The following is a 25,738-nucleotide window of genomic DNA, read 5'->3' as shown; positions in this document are numbered from 1 at the left end:
CCCGCAATTCAGGGAAAGGGGTGTGGTCAAAGGGCCTGGCAACCCTGCCTGCTGCTACTTCTTTATTGATCTTCTTGGTGACAACTGCTTCCATTCCAAACACAGACTTAAGGTTGCTGGACATGGTGGGGACCCGGCGGGACATGGAGGGAATCCTAAATCCCTCCCTGAAGCCAGCTAACAAATAGGCGGCGGCAGCCCTGTCCGGATACTCCTGTAACATGCGCTCGAGTACATCAAGCCTGATTGGGCTGGGATCCTTTACCCACAGAGGGTGGGGGAGGTCCCCCTCTCTTGCTGCCCCCAGGCCAGAATTTGGATCCTGACCACGTGGCCCGAGCCCTTGGGCAAGTGGAGCTCAGGTGCTTTGCCCCGCAGAGTCCACAAGCATGCCTGAACTTGCAGCCTGCCACGCACAATGTCCCCCATTATTATATTCCCAGCAGACCATGTGGGGTTGAACCCACTGCTGGCCCGCCACTGAGGCTGAACAACCACTATGCAGCTTTGAAAGCAAATGGCCACTATCAGACCTATCTCTGTCCACAGGTCAAGACGGTGACATAATCACGAGCCAGAGCTCCTGCAAAGGTGTATCCCAAGGAAGGGAGGGGTCCAGGGTGGCCCGCATTCTAAAACTTTCATCATAGCGAACCCACGCCGTGCCTGCGAAGTCTGAAACCGCCCTATGGATTATATCCATATACTTAAGAAGGGCCGGCCCCCTAGCTGGCTGGGACTGCATAATAATCCCCCAATAGATAGTAAAACCTGAAAGCCAATTGTTCCAAGTCTTCTCAACAGGCTTTCTTTTCATGGCCTCATGCTCCTTGCACGATTCGCCCTCCCTGTGCTTCACCTCCCGCTCCCGAAACAAAAGGCTGAAGATATCTACATATTCCCCTTTTATGATTTTTTCCTTCGTGGTTGGAAGCAGATGTTCCCCTAAAGGGAGCCCAACCACACCATACGGGGCGTGCTGCTGGTTAGGCAACATACCCAAAGGATAGAAACCCGCACTACCCAACTGGCCAGAGGCAGCACGAGCCGCACCCTCCAAACCCATAGGTGGCAACCCCAAAGATGGCCTGTGCCCTAACCATACTTGTTCCGCTGCCCCCTGTGAACCCGCCATAGTGCCAGGAATGCCCGGCATGTAGCCTGTGCCCCAGTGTTGTGTGTAAGGCGGCAAGCATGGGCCTCCCCATCCGCCCATAGCAGGTATCAGCCAAGGAACTACTGGCTACTGGCCGGTACCTCCGGGTGGTGTAGGTGCAGCAGACTCACCCAGCACAACAGGAGCAGACGGATCCCCAGGGCTGGGACCAGCAGGCAACGCAGGTTCAGGGTTGCCAGGAGCCTCTGACACAGGAACTCCAGGAACAGGTGCAGGATCAACAGGAGCAGCAGGAGAAACAGGGCCAGCAGCAACATCACCGTGTTCAAGCACGCTCATATCCTCTGCACCAGGCCTCTGATAAGCACCATCTCCTCATCCTCCTCTTCTGAAGAGGAACGGGGTGCAGGCTGCTTGGGCCGCTTAACAGGCTTCCCACCCGACTTCTCCTTCGCCTTTCTAGGCATTATGCGAAAGATGGCCCCACCCAAGGCCAAAACCCAAAGGGAAGGGGAAATTGAGCGCACCCCCAATCCCCACTCAAGGCAAACACGCCCCTAAAAGAGCCAAAAAAGGGGGGCCCTGGTGCCAACAGGAGAGTGGCTGCCCACTAGGCCTCCCCAAGGAGAGTATCTGCCCACTCGCCCCACCAAGGCCAGACCCAGCCATCACCCAGATGCTGGCAGTCCCTTCCCGAAATGTCCCACAGCCCCCAGATGAGCCCTGCCCGGCAATCCAAACCACCACCCAGCTAAGGCCACCGCCCTTCCCCCAAACCCGACAGGGAAAAATGACGCCGCGGTCCCTAGTGAGGGGCTGGGACCGGGCCCAAACCGAGGGCCGAAGCCCGAGTGCTGCCACGGCCACTCCGGCGGCCCACTGCAGCCGCAGATGCTGCCGCTGATGCCCCTGATCAGCAGGGCCGCTCTCACACCGCCAGGGAAGAGAAGACCAGGGCCGAAGCCCGAGTGCCACCACGGCCGCTCCAGTGGCCCACCACAACCGCCGACGTCATCGCCGCTGCTTGTGTCCCTGAAGCAGGGCTGCCCGCTTGCCGCCGGGGAGGAAAGAACCCCTGCGCTTCCAGGAACCGAGAAGGAGCACCACAGAGGAGCTCCTTCTCTGTTGAAAGTCGAGCCAAGACTGAAAGTTTGGGGTGGGCACTGCGAGCAAATGGCTCAACCCCCGCCCCCTCTCAGCCCGACCAATGAGGTTGATTTTTGGCCTCGTGCAGGGTGGCTGGTACAAATCGCCCTCCCCTCTGCATGAGGCCAAGGGGAGGGGCATTATCCCTAATTAATAGATCCAAGAAAAAAAGAGTCCATGGAAAGCTCATTCTCTCTTTTCTAGGTTCTCGCTTCCTGGCTTCCAGAGCTACCTTTCTGTCATAGTTCTTCAGGCTTTCAATGAGGTGATTCAGGGAGACTGATTTGGACACAAAATAAACCAGGGATGATTCTATTTGGGCACAATATACGATTCTATTTGTTTCCACATTGACCATGGTGGGGGAAGGGAGGGTATAAATTGGAATTAGGATTTGAATTCTGAATCTGATCTGATATCCTACATTGACAGGGGCAATAGAATCTGAATCTAATATTTTTAAGTTCAGATTGGGTAGAATCTGATTGTGAATCCAAATGTTCTGAACACATGCAGGCCTATTGTAATTACAAATTTTGCATGGACAATCCTGCCACTTGAATTAGCTGAATGTACTACTCTTTAAGAAGAATATTATCAGGGGAAAGTTGACTCTCCTTTTTTGGTATTTTTTGAATAAATTCTGAAAAAAACATACTTCCCGCTGATCTGAAGATCGTAAATTTTGCATGAACCATCTTCCCACTTAAATGGGCTGAATGCGCTATTTTTTATTCTGTTTACTGTTTATTTGTTTATTTCGGCCCAAGGCCAGCATATTAAAAAAAAAGCAACAGCAAGAATAAATACATAAAATAGATTTTTATTCCAGAATATGCTCAGGGAGAGCTTGATGGGTCTTTTTGTATTTTAAGTACAAGTAACCCTAGCAAGGATAAAATAAAGATGGTGGCAGTGGTAACCAGGCCCAAAAAGTCGGGTGGAATGCCACCACTTCTTGTATCAGGACTACAAGATAAGAACTTTTTATACCCATGTGCCTATTGAACTATACATCTGTTTGAGAATTTTGGATTATATTTTTATGCACTTTGTTACATCAAGTGGGAATGTTACTTTAGCTCTGATATGTCTAATATATAAAAGAATTGGGGGTGATTCGTTTAAGTCTTGAGCATTCCTCTTTCAAAATATTCAGTCACGGTGTGTTATTCATTTATCTGAGCATATATCGCATGACTCGTGTTGGGTTACAGTTATTTTTTATAGATACGGGGAAAGGAATAAGGCAGCAGCTAGAACCAGACCCAGCTAGTGGGATGCCAGCACTTTAGTGGGCAGTGGGGTGTGTGTGGGTGGAAGAAAAACCATTGGGTTCACAGGATGCCCCACACACTGGTTGCTGAGGCATGGGGGAGATTCCTGGTGCTGATTCCTTGGCTTGGTCTGAGAGACTGCTCATTAGGAGGGGAAACAACATTCCAATCTCAGTGCTCCAAGGACTTCTGGACCCTCTGTGCATGTTCCAGGGCTAATAATATCATAGTGATATTTCTTAGTGCGTTTTTGAATGCACTGCTGACCTGGGGGCTCACAAGAAAAACCTGGCTAGAAAAGAAATAGGAGTAGGAGAGGTATGAGTATAAAAACATTGCTACAAAGAGATGAACATTTTTCTTTAGGTAAATCGGTTTAAACAGGGAAAGGTGGAGCTTGGGTGCCCTCAGAACCTGAGGGCCTAGGTTCTTTGAACCCATCTGCTCAATTATTGCTACATATCTGGTGTGAAATATCATAAAACAGGGCCAAATTTTCTTAATTTCTTGTGTATTCGAATGTTTGAATACAAGTATTTGCAATTCCAAATGAAGACTACTGATCAGTGTTTGCCCCACGAGTACAGAAAGATCCCTAGGCAATGGGGATTTCCCTTAACTCTCAGATTTCAGTATCCATCTCATAACTGCAGGTCAACAGGTAGAGAAACAAAAATCATTGTTGTCACTTTTACAGTTTTCAAGAAACTAAACATTAAAATTAACCTAGTAATGGTGGGGACTAAAAATGCACCCTATTGGCTGATAAGATGATTACTAGAGATGTGCATGAATCAATTTTTTTAGATTTGATTTGTGCCTGAATCAAATCAGCCCAAATCTGTCCCCCTGAAGCAACTCAGATTTGATTTGGATTTGATTTGATTTGATTTGGATCAATTTGGATCACTTAAAAAAGGTCCTGGGCACCAAATTTGGGTGGTGGGTAGGTCCGCATTGGTGCCACCTACCGCCCAGATTTCAAAGCAGTGGGGAACTAGGTTGACATTTAATGATTTTATTTATCTTTTTAAATGTTTTTGTATATTTCCACCATAAGAAATAATGGGGAATCAAAGTTGCCCTTTCCTAACCCTAAAATGGATCTCCAGCTTTCTTAAAAAAAAAACAAAAAACCCAAAAAACCAACCTAAGCTTATAGAAGCGGAATTTTGCAGCAAAATGTGCGGTCACTATTTTTTCAACTGTTTGAATTCTTTTGGTGTATAATAGCTTTTCCTCATAATGAATCCCTATGAGGATTCATTGCATACCTTCATTTCTTCTGTTCATTTTGACTGTCATTGGACAGTGCCAACTGCCATGTGCCAACTACACTCCCCCCACCTGCAAGGCAGTGGGGTACTCAGTATATTTTGTAGGAATTTTTGAAGTGTTTAGATTATTTGGTGTCTTCATTACACACTTTCATTTCTTTTGTTAATTTTGACCCCATTACTTTGCGGGTGTGGAATTAATGGCATCCCATGTGCCAACTACCCCACAACCCTCAAGCCACTGTGTACTCAGTTTATATTTTAGGAATTTTTGAGGTGTTTAGACACTTTGGTGTGTAATAAATCTTCATAGGTATTCATTATGAGGAAAGGTTGTTAAACACCAAAGAGCCTAAACACTTGAAAAAAAATTCCTAGAACATAAACTAAGTAGTACCCCTCTGTCTTGTGGGTGGGAGGGGTCTGTAGTCGGCACTGTCCAATGACACTAAAAATCACCTCTTTGCCCAATTTCTTTGAAATTTGGGTCGTAGCTTCCACCCATTGGGCACTACCACTCAACCCACTTTGGCCACAAAATGGAAGTGCTAATCTCCAAATTTTAGGGCTCTGAATCTTGGGTGATTTGTTTTGTACCCAAATCTGGGCAATTGAAGACAGGGGTGATTTGTTTTGTCTACAAATCACCCAAATCATTCAGATTTGGGTAGAAATCTTTTTGTACCTGAATAGTTTGATACATCCCTAACATGCAGTTGATGGAGGAAGTGGGCAGCAATACAGAGCTTCTAATACACTCCACCACACACCACCCATCTTATATGTGCAGGGTGTTGTGTTGGGCTTGACATCCTACCTTCCCCTCGATATGCACAGCACCAAGGTATGCCCTATAACACCCTATAAATTAGGCCAGTGCTCGGTGGCTCCTTGTAGGGCAATTGTGCTGTGCTAGACAAGACAGTGCACAGTCTTTTGTTGATAAGGCCCACCCCTTGTGGAGGAGGAGGAAACCTTTTATTTCAGGTTATGCCAAAGGATTTATTGAAGCTAAATCTTCCTGACATTTCCCCTCTCAATACGATAACTGAGTTTCATAATGACCTGACTGGAGTATGTAGGACATTCTGGCCATTGAATGGTGTGCTGAGAAACCAACCAGAGGATAGTTTATTTTCTCTAAACATAGATGGCTATCTTGAGGGCCAAAATGAATGGGACCTCTGAATTATTAATGAATTATTTGGGGTGGTATAGGGTTCATTGATAATATTCTAAAGAATATTTGGGATGATCAGGTGAATTTTATTTTGAATACTTGTTAAGAGACATGAATTTGTAATGAAGACTGACTGACTGACTGACTGAATGACATTTGGGAAGAGGGCATTCTCATAAACTGAGGTAAAGGGTCAGGTTTCAGAAGGTAGAGCAAGTATCTGTAGACAGAGGCAGAGCCACCATTGAGCAAACTGGTTCCAAGAACCTGGGCCACTGCCAATGAGGGACTGCACCTGGCACCCCAACCACACACCCTGCATTTGACATCAGAGGCAGGGGGCATATTTATGCTTTCAAATGAAATGGGCTCTCCCTTTTAGGCAGGTGGAGCCCCTCTGATCGCCCTGCGAATGAGGTGCTAACCGGAGGATTTTGCTTGCAAACAGGGCTATGTGGCCCTGCTTCGAAGCAACCCCCTGACATCAGATGCGGGGGGAGGTCTTAGCATCTGACATCAGATGCAGGGGTGGGAGTATGTGGACAAGGCATCAAATTGGACCCAGGCTGCCACTGGCCTCCATCCGCCCGTCTGTAGGGTGACAGAGGGTGTGGACTCAAAGCAGGTCGTCTGCAAGTGTGTCCTGTTGAAAAAAGAAAAAAGAATGCCAACCAGAAAGTGTGTGTGTGTGTGTGTGTGTGTGTGTGTGTGTGTGTGTGTGTACATAATTTTTTGCATTTATATACCTTTGTATAAAATCCCAGGGCACTTCACAATAATTATTAACACATTAAAATTACCATGAATTGAATTTTAAAAATTTAAAACATCATAAACTAAAAGCCTGACAAAAGAGGTATGTTTTCAAAAGTCATTAAAGTAGTAGTAGTAGTAGTAGTAAGCAGAATGAGTAGAACAATTGGAAGCTGATTAAAAAATGTTTTTGCTGATATGCCTGGGATTAAAAATTATTTAGGAGTTCAAACCAATTGTCTCAAAGGGAAACTTGAGAAAAGATAATGGATATTCATAGATGCTGCCTTCCCATTAAGCAAATCTTGGTTCAGTTTTCCAAATAAATCTTGCCATTATATCAACAGCTGCTGAGAGGGTTTTTTGTTTTTAAATAAGAGTGTGAATAGACACTCACATATGATATAGACCTTATATTGCCTTTCTTTTTATTAGCTGTTCCCTGTTGTTAAGCTCCGGCTTCAACAATATTATGTAACATTTGGGTAGAAAGATACAACCCAGCAAGCCAGTACTGGAGGCTAAGATAGAGAAGATCTCAACAGCCACCATGTCTTTACCCTTAGTGCTCAAGTAGGTTGGAATGAAGGATATCCACACACTGCAAAAGACCAACATGCTGAAAGTGATAAACTTGGCTTCATTGAAACTGTCAGGAAGTTTCCTAGCAAAGAAAGCCACTGTGAAACTGACCATAGCCAGGAAACCCATATAGGCCAGGATTAAATAAAAGAAAATGACAGACCCTTCATTACATTCTAAGACAATTTTGTTAACTACTGAGTGCATGTCAGCATCTGGGTAAGGAGGAGATATTGCTAGCCACACAGCACAGATGCCTGCTTGAATAATAGAGCAAGAAATAACAATGGAGTTGGCCATTTCCTTCCCCATCCATTTCCGCATCCTGGATCCTGGCCTGGTGGCCATGAAAGCCACAACCACTGTGATGGTTTTTGCCAGCACACAGGAAACAGCCACTGAGAAGATGATGCTAAAAGCAGTTTGTTGGAGAAGACATGTCACCTTCTGTGGCTGACCAATGAACAGCAAAACGCAAAGGAAGCAAAGCAGGAGGGAGATGAGGAGAATGTAGGTGAGGTTCCGGTTGTTGGCTTTCACAATGGGAGTTTCGTGGTGCTTCAGAAATATCCTGAGCACCAGAGCTGTAATCACACAAAAGAAAAGAGAAACACTGGCTAGTATAAACCCCAAAGGTTCTTCATATGACAGAAAACTTATCTCCTTTGGAAGGCAGAAATCCCGGTTTTTGTTTGAGTACTTTTCATCTGTGCATTTATAACAGTCATTCACGTCTGGAAAAATGCAAAATGTAGGAATTTAGTCTCGAAACCATTTCAAAAAGCTCACTCAACGTCCATTTATTTTTCACTCACCGGTGCCATTGCAAACCACATTGGGACCTATGTTAACTTGTAAGACAGTCTGGGTGTTGCAGAGAATGAAGCTTTTCTCACAATCAGCAGGAAACTGACCTTGTGTAAGTGCTGGCTGCTTTCAGCTGGTGCTGAGACACTGAGGTACACCTTGACACTTAGGGGTGATGGGTGCATCACTGGGGGAATACCCACAATGCAATGTGCACCCATGTGGTGCATTGTGGTATTTCTAGGGCTGGCATGATGCATCCTGGTCCCCACAGCTCCCCACTACCTTGGGCAGCAGTGGATTGTCTAGGCATGTGATCTGCATGCCCAGTGATTGGGACCTGGCTGAATGTGAGGGAGGTGAGCATCTGTAGTATTCCTCACTGTTCGCCCTTCTGCTTGCGCTTCTGCCCAGGCACCTGTTCATGGGAAAGGGTCATTCAATCTGTCCAGCTTCAGTTCTACCTTAGAATTCTGCAGCAATTCTGATGTAGTAAATAGCAGTGCCATACTTCTGCCTGTTATGTTGCTTACTGGACATTTTGTTGAATTAAAATGGCCTCCATTGTCTTAGAATTTGGTTGGTCAACTAAAGGAACTTTATTTTTACCCACAAAAAAGGACCTATATGAAATCTTAGTCCTGCTTCATTCATTCATTCATTCTTTATATATGTTGCAATGATATCCAGCTTTAATTTCCAAAGCAATGGGCCCAAGAAATGTAATGTCCTCACACTGTCAGGAAGACACAGAAACATTTCAAATTGGGTATAAGGGCCACAACTTTATTGCATAATCAAATTAGCGAACTAAGTATGGAATAATCTCCACCCCACAACAGTGGGTTCAGACATTCCTGTCCATTCAAAGGCTGGGTTCAGACATTCCTTTCTTTTCCCGCTTCATCCCCATCATTGCCAACCCCAAGGGGTTAGGGAACTTCTAGGCGCACAGATGTTGAGGTTTGTGAAAACCTGAAGCAGGTGTCATGGCAAATCAAAGTCCCCAGGCTGTACAGCCTCTGAGGACCAATTGACCAATTCACCCTTTTAAAATGCCCAAGGGTGTTCACCGGTCTCAAACCCTTCTACACCTCCACCCAGCCCACACTGCCCAGTTGTGACCTATAACTAACTAGCATGAGGAAAGACAGAATGGAGTAATCAAAAAGCCCCCCCCCCCAACATGGCCAATCCATGGAGGGGCCGAAAAATCCTACTCGGCCTCCAAAAGGATGATCAGCAGAGCCCGTTCTGCCTCTAGTGATGGGACGGAGGGTAAGCCAGTAAAAACAGACTGAATATGGAAGGCAAGGGACATCCTCAATGGCATGCAAACCCCATCTCCCCCTTAGCCCTGACCAAACAATGTGCTCCCTGCAGCTGTTGCTGAGGGGGTGGGACAAAAGACCCATCCCTCAGCATGAGGCTGCAGGATGGGGCATTCTTTCATAATGATAATAATACTTGAAATTCTTTGTTTCATTATTTTAATGTCACAGCACAGGGGGAATATGACAAAAAAGTTTTCATTAGTAAATCATTTGGGAAAACTACTGTCTTTGCAGAAGACTGACAGAAGAGGTAAATGAAGGATCAAGTAGAACGGTATTCCAGAGACCAAAGGAAGGGACCATACTTGTAGAAAACTGTCCAACCTCTATAAAGTTTGGAGCACAAAGGAGAGTTCCCTTGAGTGATCTTAAGTTTTGGCCTTACATGGAGAGGGTTACTCCTGGAGATATCCAAGACTTAAAACAGGTAGGGCAAAACTATCATTTTGAATTAGGCTGAGGAACAATCTGGTAGTCAAAGTAATTGTTTCAACACAAGAGTACAATTGGCTAAAATTTTTCCTTGGTATTCTATACCTAAAGAGAAGCATCCTCCAACCATTGCCATCCACAAAGAAGAACTGTTGTTTGGCATCTGTGGCTGCTTTTGTGTTCTGTCTAATTGACTTTTATGTTTTGGGATTTTAGAAGTTTGTCCCAGTGGGGATCCCATAGAAGGTGTGGGGAGTGGAGTCAGAAAGAAAAGGGAGGGAAAGGAAAGAGGGGGAAATAAAGTTGTTTCAGAATAAAGAGTTAAAACTAGTTAAGGCTACTTTGTCTTTATGAGTGAAACAGCTATAAAACAGCTGCTTTAAAAAAAAACCAACCTCTAACAGCTTGTTTTATTTGGTCAGGCTTTTCGTCCTTTGGGGTTGCCCCTCTCTCTCTCTCTCTCTCTCTCTGCTTTCTGGCTGCTCCAGCTTTGTCATTTTATGACTTCTACTATTTGTTGTTTTTATGGTTTTAATATTTTAAAGTGATTGTATGGGATTTTATTGTATGTTAGCTTTTGGAAATTGCCTTGGGATGAGTTTTATGAAAGACAGTAATGCTCCTAAACAGGATCGGTGTGTAGGGCCTTACTGGGCTCTACAGGTAGAATGGGCTTAGCCCACTCTCCCCACAGATGATCAGCGGTGGAGCCCGGGGCAGCCAAATCAGCTACCCACACAATTGCCAGCTCCGTCACGAGTGCATGGGGCATCCTGGGGAGACCCCAGAGACCGGGACGCTTGTTTTTAGCCTCCTGAGGGGGGTCTCCACACAAGCTGCCTCACAAGATCACAACCAGGAAACCCGGGTTAGCAGAGTACTCACTCCACTAGCTTGGGTTAAGGGGAGGGCTGAGAATCATAGGGCTTGCCCATGGGCCCAGTAGTTCTCGCGATGGGGGAAAACTGGGCTGTGCTCCATTAGCCTTTTTTTTCCCCATCATGAGAATAGCCACAGTATCTAAATAGAATCTGTGGTGCTCTTACCCCTGGTCATTGGGGCTGAAGTCCAAGGTCTCCTCTACACTCTATGGGGACCCCCGAAATCCTCTTCAATCTGTCCTGGGTGGTGTAGACGCTGGCCTGCACTGAGCCAGTCGGCCAAGTGTGATTATGACTTGTGCTGGGTGCTTTAGAGAAAGAGTGGGAGTGGGGAAAGAAATATGTGGGATAATATTAGGGGGATGGTGCTTAATTTGCACATGTGGGGTGGGCTCCAAAGGCCTAGGCACCAAAATTACCTAGGTATACCTCTGAATAAAGCAATAAAAACAACAACAAAAAACACAAAGTAATGCTGCAGCTTCCTTTCTGGAAAGTCGGCCCACAAAGATATTAAAATATAGTGACTATGAAAGACCTAGAATCAATATGACCAAACTACCTCTGCCTTCTCTCTTAGAAACAGAATGATGTTGGATAACAGTTGGAATTCCAAGAGAACCTCCCCTAGAAGGAATTCCACAAATGTATATTCCTTACCCTTTTGGTCTGAAATCTTCCCTTCTGGACATGGTGTGCAATCATAGCAGCAAAATGGTTGCCCCTCCTTCACTGTCTTCCTGGAGCCAGGATGGCAACTATCACTACACAGAGAAAGAGGGCGTACCTAATCCATAAATCAAAGGGGACAATTATAATCCTGAGAATGAGAAACTTGGAATTCTTAACATTCAGAGGTTTTGTTTTTGTTTTGTTTTTTTCTGTATCTTCCCAAAATGGTATGTGTATGGGAACCATTGTATTGTGATTCCATCGTACACCAACCATTTAATGCTATACTGGATATGCTGTCATTTTGTAGCTGGGTTCAAAATAGATGCTACTACTAAGGATGCTCTAGCTACCTAATGGCACAGTGGGGAAATGCTTGACTAACAAGCAGAAGGTTGCAGGTTCGAATACCTGCTGGTACTATATCAGGCAGCAGTGATATAGGAAGATGCTGAAAGGTATCGTCTCATACAGCACGGGAAGAGGCAATGGTAAACCCCTCCTGTATACGACCAGAGAAAACCACAGGGCTCTGTGGGTGCCAGGAGTCAAAATCGACCTGACAGCACACTTTACTTACTAAGGATGCTGCAACCTATTTCACCCCACAATACAAACATCTTCAAGTTCAATGTAAAGACAGCTAGAACTGTTTCAGCATGAGGGTTTAAGGCAGTTTTTCTTTCCACCTCTTTAAACTTTGAATCAAGGGATGAGGGATGAGATATTCCAATCCTTAACATATATTAAAAGGTCTAGCACTTCAAGGAAGCATGATTCCAAAGTTGCAGAATCTCTCAGGAGCCCAGAAGGAATGTTTCTCATACCTGATTGAAAGATCTGTGCCAGGTTACATCATCCTCATTGATCTTGAATGCTTGGTCCTGAGAAGCCTGGGGATCCATCCTCCCAACTTTCACATTATTGAAGGTATTGTTGGAGGAAGTAACCCAATTCATCAAATCCAATTCTGATACTATCTCACCATTTTGGTTAAAGGAAACAGTGTCCCTTGCACTGTTGTTAAATGAAAAGCCACTCAGAAATTGATGGAGCTAGATGGGAAAGGAAACAGTAAGAGATAAGAAAATGCCACAACTAGCCCAATTTTTGAAACACATGCCACAGATGGCTGCCATTTTCTTCTTTTTCCCCTGAGACCAGCAATCATTTAAATATTAGATCTAAGCCTCAAGCCTGCACAGATTTTGCTGTCGAATTATATGATGCTCCATCCTTTGAGAACGGTCACCCCATTACCTGCATCAACCGTTGTTTCAGCAGCCTCAGTCCCCCTCCATCCATGATTACTCTGTGTTTGAAGAGAGATGAGGATATGTCATGTAAAGCATGGGCCACCGCATAAATAGCATTGTAGATGCTATAACTATGGCCAGTCATCCTCAGTTCAAACATATCCTTAGGAAGGCTCTCCAGCTGCTCCTCTCCTGTGCAAATCTTCTTCTCTAAGTTGCTCAGAAAAGGATTTGGGAAGATACAATTGAAAAGCCGTTCCCACCAGTCCTGGATGAAACCATCCCTTTTGGTGCTGGTTGGGTTTCTTCTCTCAACAAACTGATGAAATCCCGGCAGATCACTGGAGTGAACTGTGAAAGAGAGTGCTCCATGGATTTGTCCTAGATCCCAAGTTCTTTGAAAGGCAAATGCGGCAGCCTCCATTTGGATTGTTCCTATCCACACTTTACCTTTTATTGCATTCCTTGCAAGTCCTAATCCTAACACAAATGTGGCAAATTTAAAATGTGCCAAGGTATAAGATTCTCCATAGGCCACTACCACATTGGCTTTGCTCTCCATGACTTTATCTTGTATTTGTGCACTTTCTTGCATCTTGTCCAGAAGATCAGAGAGGAAATCTATTTGGGGTACTCTTTCTATGAAATCAAAACAAATACTATTCTGGGAAAACAATGAGAACACAGTTTGCACATATCTTTCTCCATTGTCATTATCCATAACAATGCCAACAATCCACTTCCAGCTGAAATGCAGAAGTAAAGAGAGAATCCCCTGGTGCTGATGTTCTTCACTTGGGAACATCTGATAGAAGGGCAGTCCTGGGGTTTTATCATTCATAACCGGAGCAGGACTGTAGGTGATCTAAAGAGAATCGGAAAGGGGGGAGGATAAGAATAATCACATTTATTTAGCACTTTCAAGTGGTATTTCTTTCAAGTCAGACAGGTGTTATTGACTGGTTTGTTTTATCCAGACATTGAGTCCTTCCCAAGGACCTGGGATGGCTGAATTTTATTATCAATATTGTTCTTGTTGTTATTATAGATATCGTTGCAGAATATAGGCTGTTCCCAGTAAAGTTGCTTTTTGTAATTGGCTGATGGTGATTTCTGTGGCCCCTATGGTGTTGAGGGGCTCTTCGAGGTCTTTTGGAATTGCACCTAGGGCACCAATTACTACTGGGATTATTTGGGTCTTCTTCTGCTTCTTCCAAAAATGGCTCAGGGCAGTTTACACAGAGAAATAACAAACAAATAAGATGGATGCCTGTTCCCAAAGCGCTCACAATCTAAAAAGAAACACAAGATAGACACCAGCAACAGTCACTGGAGGTACTGTGCTGGGGTTGGATAGGGACAGTTACTCTCCCCCTGCTAAATAAAGAGAATCACCACATTAAAAGGTGCCCCTTTGACAAGTTAGCAGGGGTTAGGTAGGATCTTCATATATGTTTGCTCACATCCTGACTAATGGTGCAGCACTGCAGGCACACAGGTATAAAGAAGTCCACCTGCAGTAATATCATTCTCGCATCAGCTGTGTCTGTGTGCCCAGAGGTCCCTCTTGGTCATGAATCCAGGAATATATATTCAGGTGCCTCAAACTACATTGAAAGATGTTGGGGATTGGCAATGATTAGCCCACTGTGTATGTGTGACTTCTGTGTGAACACTGCTGCTGTGGCTGAGCTATTTATCACTCTGCACCTACAGTGTTAGTCAGGATTTCAGCCGTCATCAGGAATCCTTAGAATAACCCCATACACATGTTAATGAAATCACTGTATTCCTGTGTTCTCTATTTCAAATGGGGATCTAAGTTAATAATATAGTACATGTAAGAACAGATCCTAATAGAACCCAAACTACAATGATAAAGCAGCTAAAAAATGCTACTACCTCTTAATATGTCAAAAACAGACAAAACATGTAAGAACAATATAAAACATGGACCCAATTAGCAATATATACATTTTGAAGGATTAATACAATGGAATTAATCATTATAAATACAATAAAGAGCAAAATCCATTAGATGAGATTGAAAGTAATAAATATTTATCAAAAAAGAACAACAGATATGTCAATTGTACCAAGTAAGAGGAATAGAAAATTCTTGGATTATTTGTTCATCAGTCAGGGTTTCTGGCATTTTAAGAAAGGATTGCTTTGAAAAATGCTTTGAAAGAAAAATGCTTTGAAATTTTTTTGTTAGTGAATTTGGATTTTGGAAAACAGTTTTGGGGTTTGTTACTGTGGATTTTGAGCTTATGTATTTTTGAGGTATACAGTGATTACTAATTAAAATCAGTAATTGGGAATATTTTAAATGAGACTGACTCATCTATTCCTCTTGCCTGAATATTTTAAATAAGATGGACTTATCTTTCTTTCATTCTTGATATATATTTATTATAACTTTAGATTTTATTTGTTTATTATTATGTTCTATTGAGTTCATGTAATATATTGGAGAAGAGTTCGGTCCTCCCTTGGAGACCAAGTCTGGAGAAGGGCATCAGCACAGGGCCCTATGGAAAGCCGCACCATTGGTAGTTGCTCATGGTTGCCTTGTGCTGATGCTCCTCCTAGATAACATCTTTTGTTAAACATCTAATGAGAATTGAAATACTTTTTGAAGTCCCATTTCTAGGGTATTTTTGTTTTATTTTTGATCAACTCACAAACTAAAATTCAAACTTATTCCAAATACAAATACTCCATCAATTTTCTTCAAATGCACCAATTTCTCTATCCAAAGGATGAATCCTCATTAGAAAGAACGAAGGAAATGCTCATTAATTCTTAAGTCTCCATATTCCAACCACAAAACCTACCTGTGAAATTTTGTAAATATCCAAGACTGTTGCAATGTGAAGGGAAGTTAGGGGGTCTAGTCCCCCAATGACTGTTATCAGGTTATTCTGGGGGTCACATACGTAGTTGGGGACAAATCTCTTCAGTGAGGACATAAGTAGCATTGTGGCATGATACGTTGACTTGGCATTGAAATAGCTGTCATAGATTTGTAAACCCAAAGTAATGTTGGGTAAGAGCTGGGGGGTTTCATTGATCTCCCTTACTGCAAATGCCAAGGCCAGGATGTGCTGGTAATTCTTCGTCAGTGTCCTAGAATGAGAGTTGCATTCTTTGTCAGAAGGATAACTAAAACTCTGAAGTCACAATGAAGCTGTATTTATATATTTATGATGATAAAGAGTAATTCCCTCCAATATGAAATCTGATGGCTCCACACCTTTCAGGATGGTGGAATTACTATGGGAAATCAATAACATAAACTAAAATTGTATGTGGATGATGTACTTTTTACTATTACACAGATAAACGACTCTCTTGACATTTTTCTGGCACATATATATCAATATGGCACTGTCTCTGGTTTTAAGTTTAATAGTAGTAAAAACCTAGAATGCTACAGATACTGAATTGGACTACTTCCACAATACTTCTGGATTCCAGGTTACCAAGAAACCAATTAAATATTTTGGGATTAATTTAACTAAGAATAAGAAAGACTTGTTTAAAAATAATTACCTGCAAACTTGGAAACTTATCTTGGCAGATTTGGACAGGTGGGAAAAGTGGTATGGTATGGAAGAATATCTTTCCTACTATGGATTTTACAGCAGGGTTTGAAATTTAGTAATAATAGCAGGTTGGGTAGATTAAAATTATGTTTGTAAGGTTTATATCTATGTTTTGAATTATTATTATTATAGCAAAGGTAAATATTATAGTTGATGATTCACGAAGAGGTGTGAGTGGGAAGTCCATATTTTGTTTATTTGTTGTGCATGTTAATAAGAATATTGTTAAAATCAATAAAAAATTAATTTGCAAAAAACAAAAAAACAAAAGGTATGGAAGAATATCATCGATAAAAATGAATATATTACCAAGGGTGAATTTTCTTTTTCAAATGATTCTGATAAGGATTGAAGATAAGACATTAAAACTGTGGCAGAGTCAGCTAAACATGTTTATTTGGAATTATAAAATGCCTAGAATCAAGTTTAAGGTTATGCAAGTTTTAAAAGAAAGAGGTGGTTCAAATCAAATCAAATCAAATTTATTATTACGGTCCATGACCAGAAAACAAACAAACAAGGAATAAAAACAATACAATACAATAAAAATATACAACATCAAAACAATAAATTACATAAAACTGAGTTACAAGGATGGCAAGGTCATACACAAGTAAGTTTATCTCGTCTCATTTTACATGCTGCAGCACAGAATCTTGCAATCCTCTCTGTAACCTCCGCGCGGCAGTCCATTAAAAATAAAAAACATAATACTCATCAGAATAACCCGGTTTGTCTTTTAAAAGAGGTTCTATCCATATAGGGCAAATAGTCCTATAAAAGGCACAGTGTAAAAGGACATGCGCTACTGATTCAACAACTCCAGTGCCACAAGTGCATAAACGATTCCTTAAGGAATTCCCTTAAACCTCCCTTCTAACACCGCAGAAGATAAAGCGGAAAGAGGTGGTTTAACTGTTCCTAATTTGAAGCTTTATTATCATGCCAGCTGCTTGACTTGGATTTCTGATTGGATTAAGTTTCCCTTTGTTAGTTTCATGGAAATGGAGGGCTCTGGCCTTTCCATAGGTTTAAATAATTTCTTATGGATAACCGGGAAAAAGAAGGATCCAGAGATACAGCAATATAGGATTAGAAATAGTCTTTTACATGTTTGGGACAAATATCAAATAGAATAGGATAAGCCCAAGATTATCCACTTTGGCATCAATTCTAAACGTCTACTTTCACGAAGAAGAAATGTTTTGCATATATACATTTTGGAGAGAAAACTCATATACTTTACAAAGTTTAACTTTGGATAAGACAAAGGTGAAATCTATTCAAATGCTTACAAAGGAGTTGGCTCAAAAACCTCCATGGCGTCAATATCTTCAGATGGTTTGATTGTGCAGAAAGAGTTACAAAAAAAGGGGGGAAACTTAGAGAATTAACTGATTTAGAAGATTTAATTAATCAGAAAACTGATCACATGTTGCGTGTGATATATAAGTTGTTACTGAAATATGAGACAGAAACTGATCAGATCAAAGAATGTATAATAAAATAGATGCAGAATATCAACAAAATGATAGATATCTCCAATTGGGAACATCAATGGAATAAGAATATTAAATTTACTTTAAGTGATAATTTAAGGGAAAACTGGTATAAGATGTTTTTCAGGTGGTACACTGATCATTAATAAGATTGATAATTGCTTCTCAAAAGAATGCTGAAAATATAACCAACAAGTGGGGACATTTTATCATATGGGGTGGACTTGTAACAAAGCCCAATCATTTTGGAAGCAAATTTACTCTAAAATGGAGCAGATTTTGGAAATCAAATTCCCGTTTTCTGCCAGAACTCTTTCTTCTAAATTTGACAAAACTTTACATTCCCATTAAGTTAACTGAGGTATTTTTATACATGATTACAGCAGCTAGGATTTTATAGGCTACTAATTGGCACTCTTCAGTGAACAGCGCCTCAACAGAGTCATTTATGCTTGTTTGGGAACCTTTTATAAATGTTAACGTTCACCAAGGCCATCATTTGTTCCCGAGATCTGGGTTTGATCTGTAATTTATTTTGTATATCGATTGTAATTATGTTTGCATTAAGACCAGAAGGTGGAAGTAATCTTATCTTTCTTCTCTCTTTTAGTATTTTGTGTGTATGTTTCAATCCTTTTCTTGTTCCTGATCTCCAATCCACTTTAAAGGTCTTACCTTATTCTGTGTTTCAAAAGCTTTACCTTATTCTATGTTTCAAAAGCTTGACTCCCGGCTTTACTATTGCAATGTGCTCTACGTGGGGCTGCCTTTGTACGTGGTCTGGCAACTTCAGTTAGTTCAGAATGTGGCATCCAGATTGGTCCCTGGGGCAACCTGGAGAGACCATATAATGCCTGTTTAGAAAGAGTTACAGTGGCTGCCGATATGTTTCCGGGCAAAATACAAAGGGTTGGTTATTACCTTTAAAGCCCTGAATGGATTGGGTACGAGATATCTTAGAGAGCACCTTCTTTTACATGACCCCCACCGCACGTTAAGGTCATCTAAGGAGGTCCGTCTCCAGTTCACTTGGTGGCGACTCAGAGGCGGGCCTTCTCTGTAGTTGCTCCCAGGCTGTGGAATGCACTCCCAGCATATAATACAATATGACATATAATAAATACAATATAAGGAACTTTAGTGAGGAAGACTGTGGAAATATAACCTGTATGCCTGCTTTTCCCTATTCAGTTGCTAAGTGTTGAAGTACTCAAATTCCCTCCTCTTCCTTTTTAAGGTTCTATATATGCATTCCTCCAAGCAGAAAGACAATGACTGAAATTTCGAGGAACTGCATTGCTATTTTAATAATGAGGAAACACCTTCTATTTAGATTTTTTTTTAAAGTATCAGTGTTAAAGGCAGGGCACCTGAGTCAAGAGATGGACTTGCTTTTTGCATATAAATAGTTCAGTACAGTTTTGGGGGTATCTATAACAATATATCATAATACAAGAGAGAGACTGGCAATTTAGCATAAGAATACATGTTCTAAAACTTCCCACTTCAGATGCTGTTTTAGATTTTCAGGCATTGTGGGCACAGAGAAAATACTAATGGGGAAATGTGGGTATTGATCATTTTGAATATGAAGAGGACTGAAAAGAATGTGCTCAAATGGCTGTTGTAGGTATGTGTGTGAAAGACCTCAGACACCCAAGGAAGTGGATTGTAGTCCACGAAACAAGATGCAGAAACAAATTTTTTGCTCTCTAAGGTACCAGATCGTTGATGTTGTAGTTGTTGCAAAAGATTAACATGATCATCTCTTTGAAAAATGTGTCAATGAAAAGAAATACTAGAAAATAGTAGTAGTAGTAATAAATTCTAAAAAAATGAGGAGGGGCAGAGCAAAAATCCTTAGGAAGAAAATGGAATTCCTGGATGAAATTATACCATTGTAATTTAAGTCTTTAGATGCTTCGATATTACTAAAAAATCTGACCTTCCACTGTAAAGCTTTTACAGATCAGGAAGGTAAGGAATAAAAGAGAAGAATATAAAAGGGGAAATGAGGTGGGAAGGATAGGACGGGGTCCGCAGTAAGATCTTTCTGTGTCTCATCTGGGTGAGATTGAATACACTAGCAAACTATTGCAGTAGCTTATATGGGACTCCCAATTTGAGTTACTTCTGCCACTTAAACAAAACCATAGTCAAGAAGGCTGGCAACAACTGCATTTCAAAACAAGCCCGATAACACAGATCATGGCTCAAGGGTGTAGCAAGCCCTGAAGGGGGCCCGTGTTCAAGAACTGAAGATGCCCCCCCCCTTTTTGGTGGCACCATATAAAGAGAGAGAAAGGAGGTTAAAGGGGAAAGAAGCTTTAGCCTCCTTCTGCTATTGTGGCAAGAGGGAGCAATTTCACATTTTCACAATGAAACACACACACACACACACACACACACACACACACACACACCTCTCCAGAGTCCAAATGCACACTTTTGCCCTTAATAAAAGATATAATAGATCTTTTTAAAGATATAATAGATATAAAAATGAAACTTTGGTAAATGAAATTTTTCTTACTACAATATTGCAGTGTTGAACATTAGCACAGTAGCACTTAATAAGGCTGGCTGATTAAGTGTCACAGCCCTTCCTTGAAAGTCCCTGAAGAGCTACTGGAAATAGGGCATAGGTTTTAATGGTAGCTGGACCCCCAAAAACAGCTGTAGGGCACCAGGTGATATTCTAACCATGCCTTGTTGTTGCTCCAGAGTCAATAGCGCTGGCACTGTACAGTGAAGGCACACAACCCTTTGCTTTGTTTCCTGCATTTTTCATGGTGAAGTCTGCACTCTGCACACTCCCAGGAGCTTGAGCCATGCAGCAGCAAGCACTAGCAGTGGTCTCAGCTAACAAAGCTGCTGCTGAACTTAAAACAGGTCCTCTAACTCTGAGATACAATCAGGAAATTAATAATAATAATAATAATAATAATAATAATAATAATAATAATAATTCGATTTCTATACCGCCCTTCCAAAAATGGCTCAGGGCGGTTTACAAAGAGAAATAACAAACAAATAAATAAGATGGCTCCCTGTCCCCAAAGGGCTCACATTCTAAAAAGAAACATAAGACACACACCAGCAACAGTCACTGGAAGTACTGTGCTGGGGGTGGATGGGGCCAGTTACTCTCCCCCTGCTAAATAAAGAGAATCACCATGGTAAAAGGTGCCTCTTTGCCCAGTTAGCAGGGGTCACTGCCTGCTTATTCTCTGCCTGCTTATTAACTGCCTGCTTATTCTCTGCTGGAGGGTCACAATTTAAGCCACAGATAAAAACGCCTCAGGCAAATTAGCAGCTGAGCTGAACACAGTCAGACTCTTTCCCAAGAAGAATAAATAACAAAATTTTATTATATTACAAAGTGCTTCCTGAGTGGAAGGTTGGGCTGCTGCTGTGTGCCGTAACATGATCTACTACTGCAGTCAGGGTCATCAGAGAGCATTTCTTGTTAAGCTAAAAACAAAAAAGTGAAAATATCAGCCCGGGCTGGGGAGGACAGAGAGGAGCAAGCAATTCACTGAGCTGCCTGCCTGGCATAAGGTAAACACAAATCCAGAAGAGGCTGCCGCAGTGGGGAATGGAAACTTGGAATTATTGGAAAGCCAAACAGAACTGTAAGCTGAGCCACCCCTCCCTTCCTCTATCCCACGGCATGGTCCCCCCTGCCAACCCTACCCCACTTCTTCTGTGGCCAAGCTGGCTCCGTCTCTCTGACTCTCACTCTGGAGTCACTGGAGTGAGTGTGTGAGAGCTGCAGCTGCTGATTTGAGACAGCATCGCCCTGTGCTCCCCTTCTCCCCCCTCCCTGTTTGCTCCATTGCCTGACCAGCCGGTCCCTGCCTTCGACTTGTTTGCTAATTGCTGCGGCTGACACAGAGTTGCTCAGCTCTCTCTCAGCCTGCCACTTACGTGGCTCTCGCTGTGCTGCACAGTTCAGGAAGTGGTGGGCAGGTTCAGGCTGCTGGATATCCTCCCTCAGTCTCCTCTCCTGCCGGGACTGCATCTGGGGGTTCCTTCTTAGACTTCGATGAAGTGCCTTTGAAAGGGGGGGGGGTCCGAGGGGGTGCAGTGCTAGCAGCTCCTTGGGGGCAGCAGCCCGGGTTCTTTGAACCCATTTGCACAATAGTAGCTTCGCCCCTGTCACTGCAATTACTAAGTAGTTAAAACAGTGTTGTTAATCAAGGTGTTAAGAAGATGAATCCTATGCATCATCAGAAACTTGAGAGTTTCTTGGAATAATTGGGCAAGTTTTTGTTCAGAGACTCCTGAAGGGCTTATGTCTGTAAATTTCCAGCTTTGTGGGGAGAGGAAAACAAAATTTCTTGGGAACCTCTGCAACAAACCATTCCATTTAGGCTACAGCTCCTAGGACTGATTATTCAGAGACCAGAAAGAAAGCAAAAGGAAACATAGAGATGCAGATAGATAGTAATTCCTTACATGAATTCATTGAACAATGCAGGTGGAGCATCTTCAGTGAATTCTAATGTATTTAAGATAATGAGGTTCTGAGAAACAATCCCGCCAATGATGAGATCTCCGGACTGATGATACTTATGAAGGGGAGGGTGTGGATCATTTATCATGCATTTGACAATATGAGCCTTGCATATCATATGTAAGCACAGGACCAGAAACAATAGCAGTAATTGGATCATCCTCAATAGTCATCTCTCTAGACACAGATACTCATATTGCCAATTATTTCCATCTCTGAAGGCTGGAATCTAAACTATAACACTCCAGTGATCAATTCTATGTCCCTATATCTAGCGCTGAACTCTACAGACATTATTTGTACCATCATTCAAAGTCAGTTCTTGTTTCTGTAGGTAGCTACTGAAATTCCATAGAGGATTTCACAGACAGTAGAATTAATTAGCAGCTATGTGATAATTAAAGGGAAGGTAGTCACCATTTGAAAGTTGGGAATTCCTTGTGGAATTGTTGAAGAAAACATGTTTCCAGCAGCTGGACACAAACTTTCTCCTCCACCTTCCTAGAAAGGAAGCTGCATTTTAGTTTGAAATGATTAGTAGAAAGATTAGAGCCCTAGATGGGCATTAGGTTTTAGGTGTCTGCACACATGTACAGAATTTTAACTGTAAGAAATCTAGCCAGATTTCCCAGAGGGGACTGGAACTCAAATGTGAAATTGCTGATCTCCTAGCAAAAATATGTAACTTGTCCCTACAGTCAGGCTCTGTACCGGGAAACTACAGGTTTGTGAGCTTAACCTCCTTGCCCAGTAAATTGAATGAAAGCATACTTATGGAAGAAATTATTCAACATATAGAAGAACAGGCCTTACTGAAGAAGAGGCAGCATGCCTGCTGCAAGGGCAAGCCTTGCCTCACTAACCCTTTGGAGTTCTTTGAGAGTGTCTATAGGCATATGGATAAATGTGATCCAGTTGACATAGTATACTTGTACTTCCAAAAAACCTTTGCAAAGTTCCTCACCAAAGGCCCTTGAGTTAACCTAGTAGACATGGGATAAGAGGATAGGTTCAACCGTGGATTGGCAACTGGTTGAAGGACAGGAAAAAGAGGGAATAAACAGACAATTTTCACTACAGTGGGAATATATGTTCTTATTAAGAGGGGCTTGGATAACTACATGGAGGTCTCTCAATGGCTACTAGTCAGAGGGCCACCTCCAGCCTCAAAGGCAGGATGCCTCTGAGTACCAGTTGCAGGGGAGTAAGGTTGACTCAGCCTTCCATCCTTCTGAGGTCGGTAAAATGAGTACCCAGAATGTTGGGGGCAATATGCTAAATCATTGTAAACCGCTTAGAGAGCTTCGGCTATAAAGCGGTATATAAATGTAAGTGCTATTGCTATTGCTATTGCTAACAGCAGGAGAGAGGGCATGCCCTCAACCCCTGCCTGTCAGCTTCCATTGACATCTGGTGAGCCACTGTGTGAAACAGGATGCTGGACTAGATGGGCCTTGGGCCTGATCCAGCAGGACTGTCCTTAGGTTCTTAAATAAGAAGAGGAGTCCAACCACACCAGGGATCTGATTTGGGAGCAGTGCTCTTTAACTTATTCAACAATGATCTAGAAGTTGGGGTAAGTAGCCAAGTGGCCAAATTTGTAGATGACACCAAACTATCACACCCACACCCCAAGGAGACACAAGTTAGTTTGTAAATAAGGACCACAATTTATTGAATTTTAACTGTAAGAAAACATAAACTATTTTATGGATTTGCGCTCCACCCCCAACAGTGTGGTTCCTATAAGGCCAACCACTGAAGTGGCTGCCTTAGCCTAGTTGACACGGGGAATAACACCTTGGCTCCAGGCAGCCCCATAGACCTAAAGTGATGGCTGCCCACCTTAGCTGACCTAAGGTCAGGTCTCTGTTGTTAGTGGCACCATCACCCCCGAAGCCGCTTAGCCTTTCAGAAGGACATTGTTCAACAGAGTAGAAGGGGTAAGCCAACATCCCTGATCCACCAAGCCTCACGGGATGTGACAGCCCTTCATGATGCCAAATGCTTACTTAAGGTGCTCACCAAGGCTTAGCTGTTGTTCCCAACTGCATTGTGCCTGCCACAGCAGGCGTTAGCCTAGCTTAACACCCCACACCTCCCACCAACCATGAAGTATAGCTGCCAGTCCCAGCCGTAAATCCTCCAAAAATATCCTTATGCACTCTGGGGAAAGGTGAATGCCACCGCCACTATAGAGGCTAGGCTGGGAAAATAAGATATCTGTGTGAAGCAAGCAGCTGCCGCCCACTGAAGCCAAGAACTGAGCCAGAGCCGGTCAGTTGGCACCGGAGCTTCCCTGACCCAACCCTCCAGCACACGTCTAACCCTGAAATCACTCAAGTTATCCTGCAAGCCCCTAAATTTCGCGAAGAACACAAGGGCAGCCAGATGACCTGATATGTTACTAACTGCCAAACCCTGTGAATGCAGGTACACCAAGTACTGCATCAGGTGCTCCGGTGGGGCAGGCCACCCTTGACCCACTCTGTACACTGCCCCAGCCATGCCTCTGCCGAGCAGCCCAGCACACATCCGCCCTCCAAGCCACAAAGCAATGGACTGTTGAGGGAGGCAGAGCTGGGCCGTTTTGTGTCCTAAGCCCCACCCCCCAACTGAGAAGGAGCCAATCAGGGGAAGCCCCTGCCGCATGCTCTTTGCAAGGGGGCTGGGGCAAACAAGCTGCGGCACCCATTCAGGCAGTGAGGCTAGATTTAGGGTAATGGAATCTGAAACTGATCGTGAGGAGCTCCGAGAGGATCTCTCCAAACTGGGTGAATGGGCAACAAAATGGCAAATGCAGTTCAGTGCAAGCAAGTGTAAAGTGATACACATTGGGGCAACCCCCTCCCCAACTTTACATATTTACTGATGGGGGCTGAGCTGTCGGTGACTGATCAGGAGAGAGATCTTGGGGTCATGGGAGTCAGCTCGTTGGAAGTGTCAGCTCAGTGTGCCGCAGCTGTGAAACAGGCAAAATCCATGCTGGGATCTTTAGGAAGGGGATTTAAAATAAAAATTCTAATACTATAATGCCCATATACAAATCTATGGTCTGGCCGCAGGTGGAGTACTGCAGACGGTTCTGGTTAACGTTTCTTAAGAAGGGCCTTGTAGAACTGGAAAAGATGCAGAAGGATCAAGATTATCAGGGGCCTGGAGCACCTTCCTTATTAAACCATGTTCTTGAATTTAATAGCTCGCTGATGATTGCTTAGGATTGAGTTCTAATGCACTATTCTATGTGACTTGCCCAGCACCCTATTCCATTTTGTATTTATTTACTTTTTGGAGGTTGGCAAATCCACCCAATATTCCCTGCTCTCTCTTATAGGGATGTGCGAACTGGTTCAAATTTGAACCGGGGTGGTTCGGAGGTTCGGATTTGAACCGAA

The 25,738-nt window shown here is 42.9% G+C and overlaps 1 protein-coding gene across 1 annotated transcript; it reads right to left on the bottom strand.

The window, feature by feature from the left end:
• Positions 1–821: 821 nt before the first annotated feature.
• Positions 822–17,646, bottom strand: LOC128330984 (vomeronasal type-2 receptor 26-like). Its single transcript, XM_053264353.1, has 7 exons — positions 17,621–17,646; positions 15,555–15,846; positions 12,719–13,579; positions 12,286–12,513; positions 11,447–11,573; positions 7,183–8,066; positions 822–923 (listed from the first exon to the last, which is right to left on the bottom strand). Exons 1-7 carry the CDS (start codon positions 17,644–17,646, stop codon positions 822–824), a joined length of 2,520 nt encoding a protein of 839 aa, XP_053120328.1.
• Positions 17,647–25,738: the final 8,092 nt, after the last annotated feature.

The sequence above is a fragment of the Hemicordylus capensis genome, chromosome 6, assembly GCF_027244095.1.
Source record: "Hemicordylus capensis ecotype Gifberg chromosome 6, rHemCap1.1.pri, whole genome shotgun sequence".
In the NCBI taxonomy this organism is placed as follows: domain Eukaryota; kingdom Metazoa; phylum Chordata; class Lepidosauria; order Squamata; family Cordylidae; genus Hemicordylus; species Hemicordylus capensis.
This window is presented reverse-complemented; position numbering and strand designations above follow the sequence as displayed.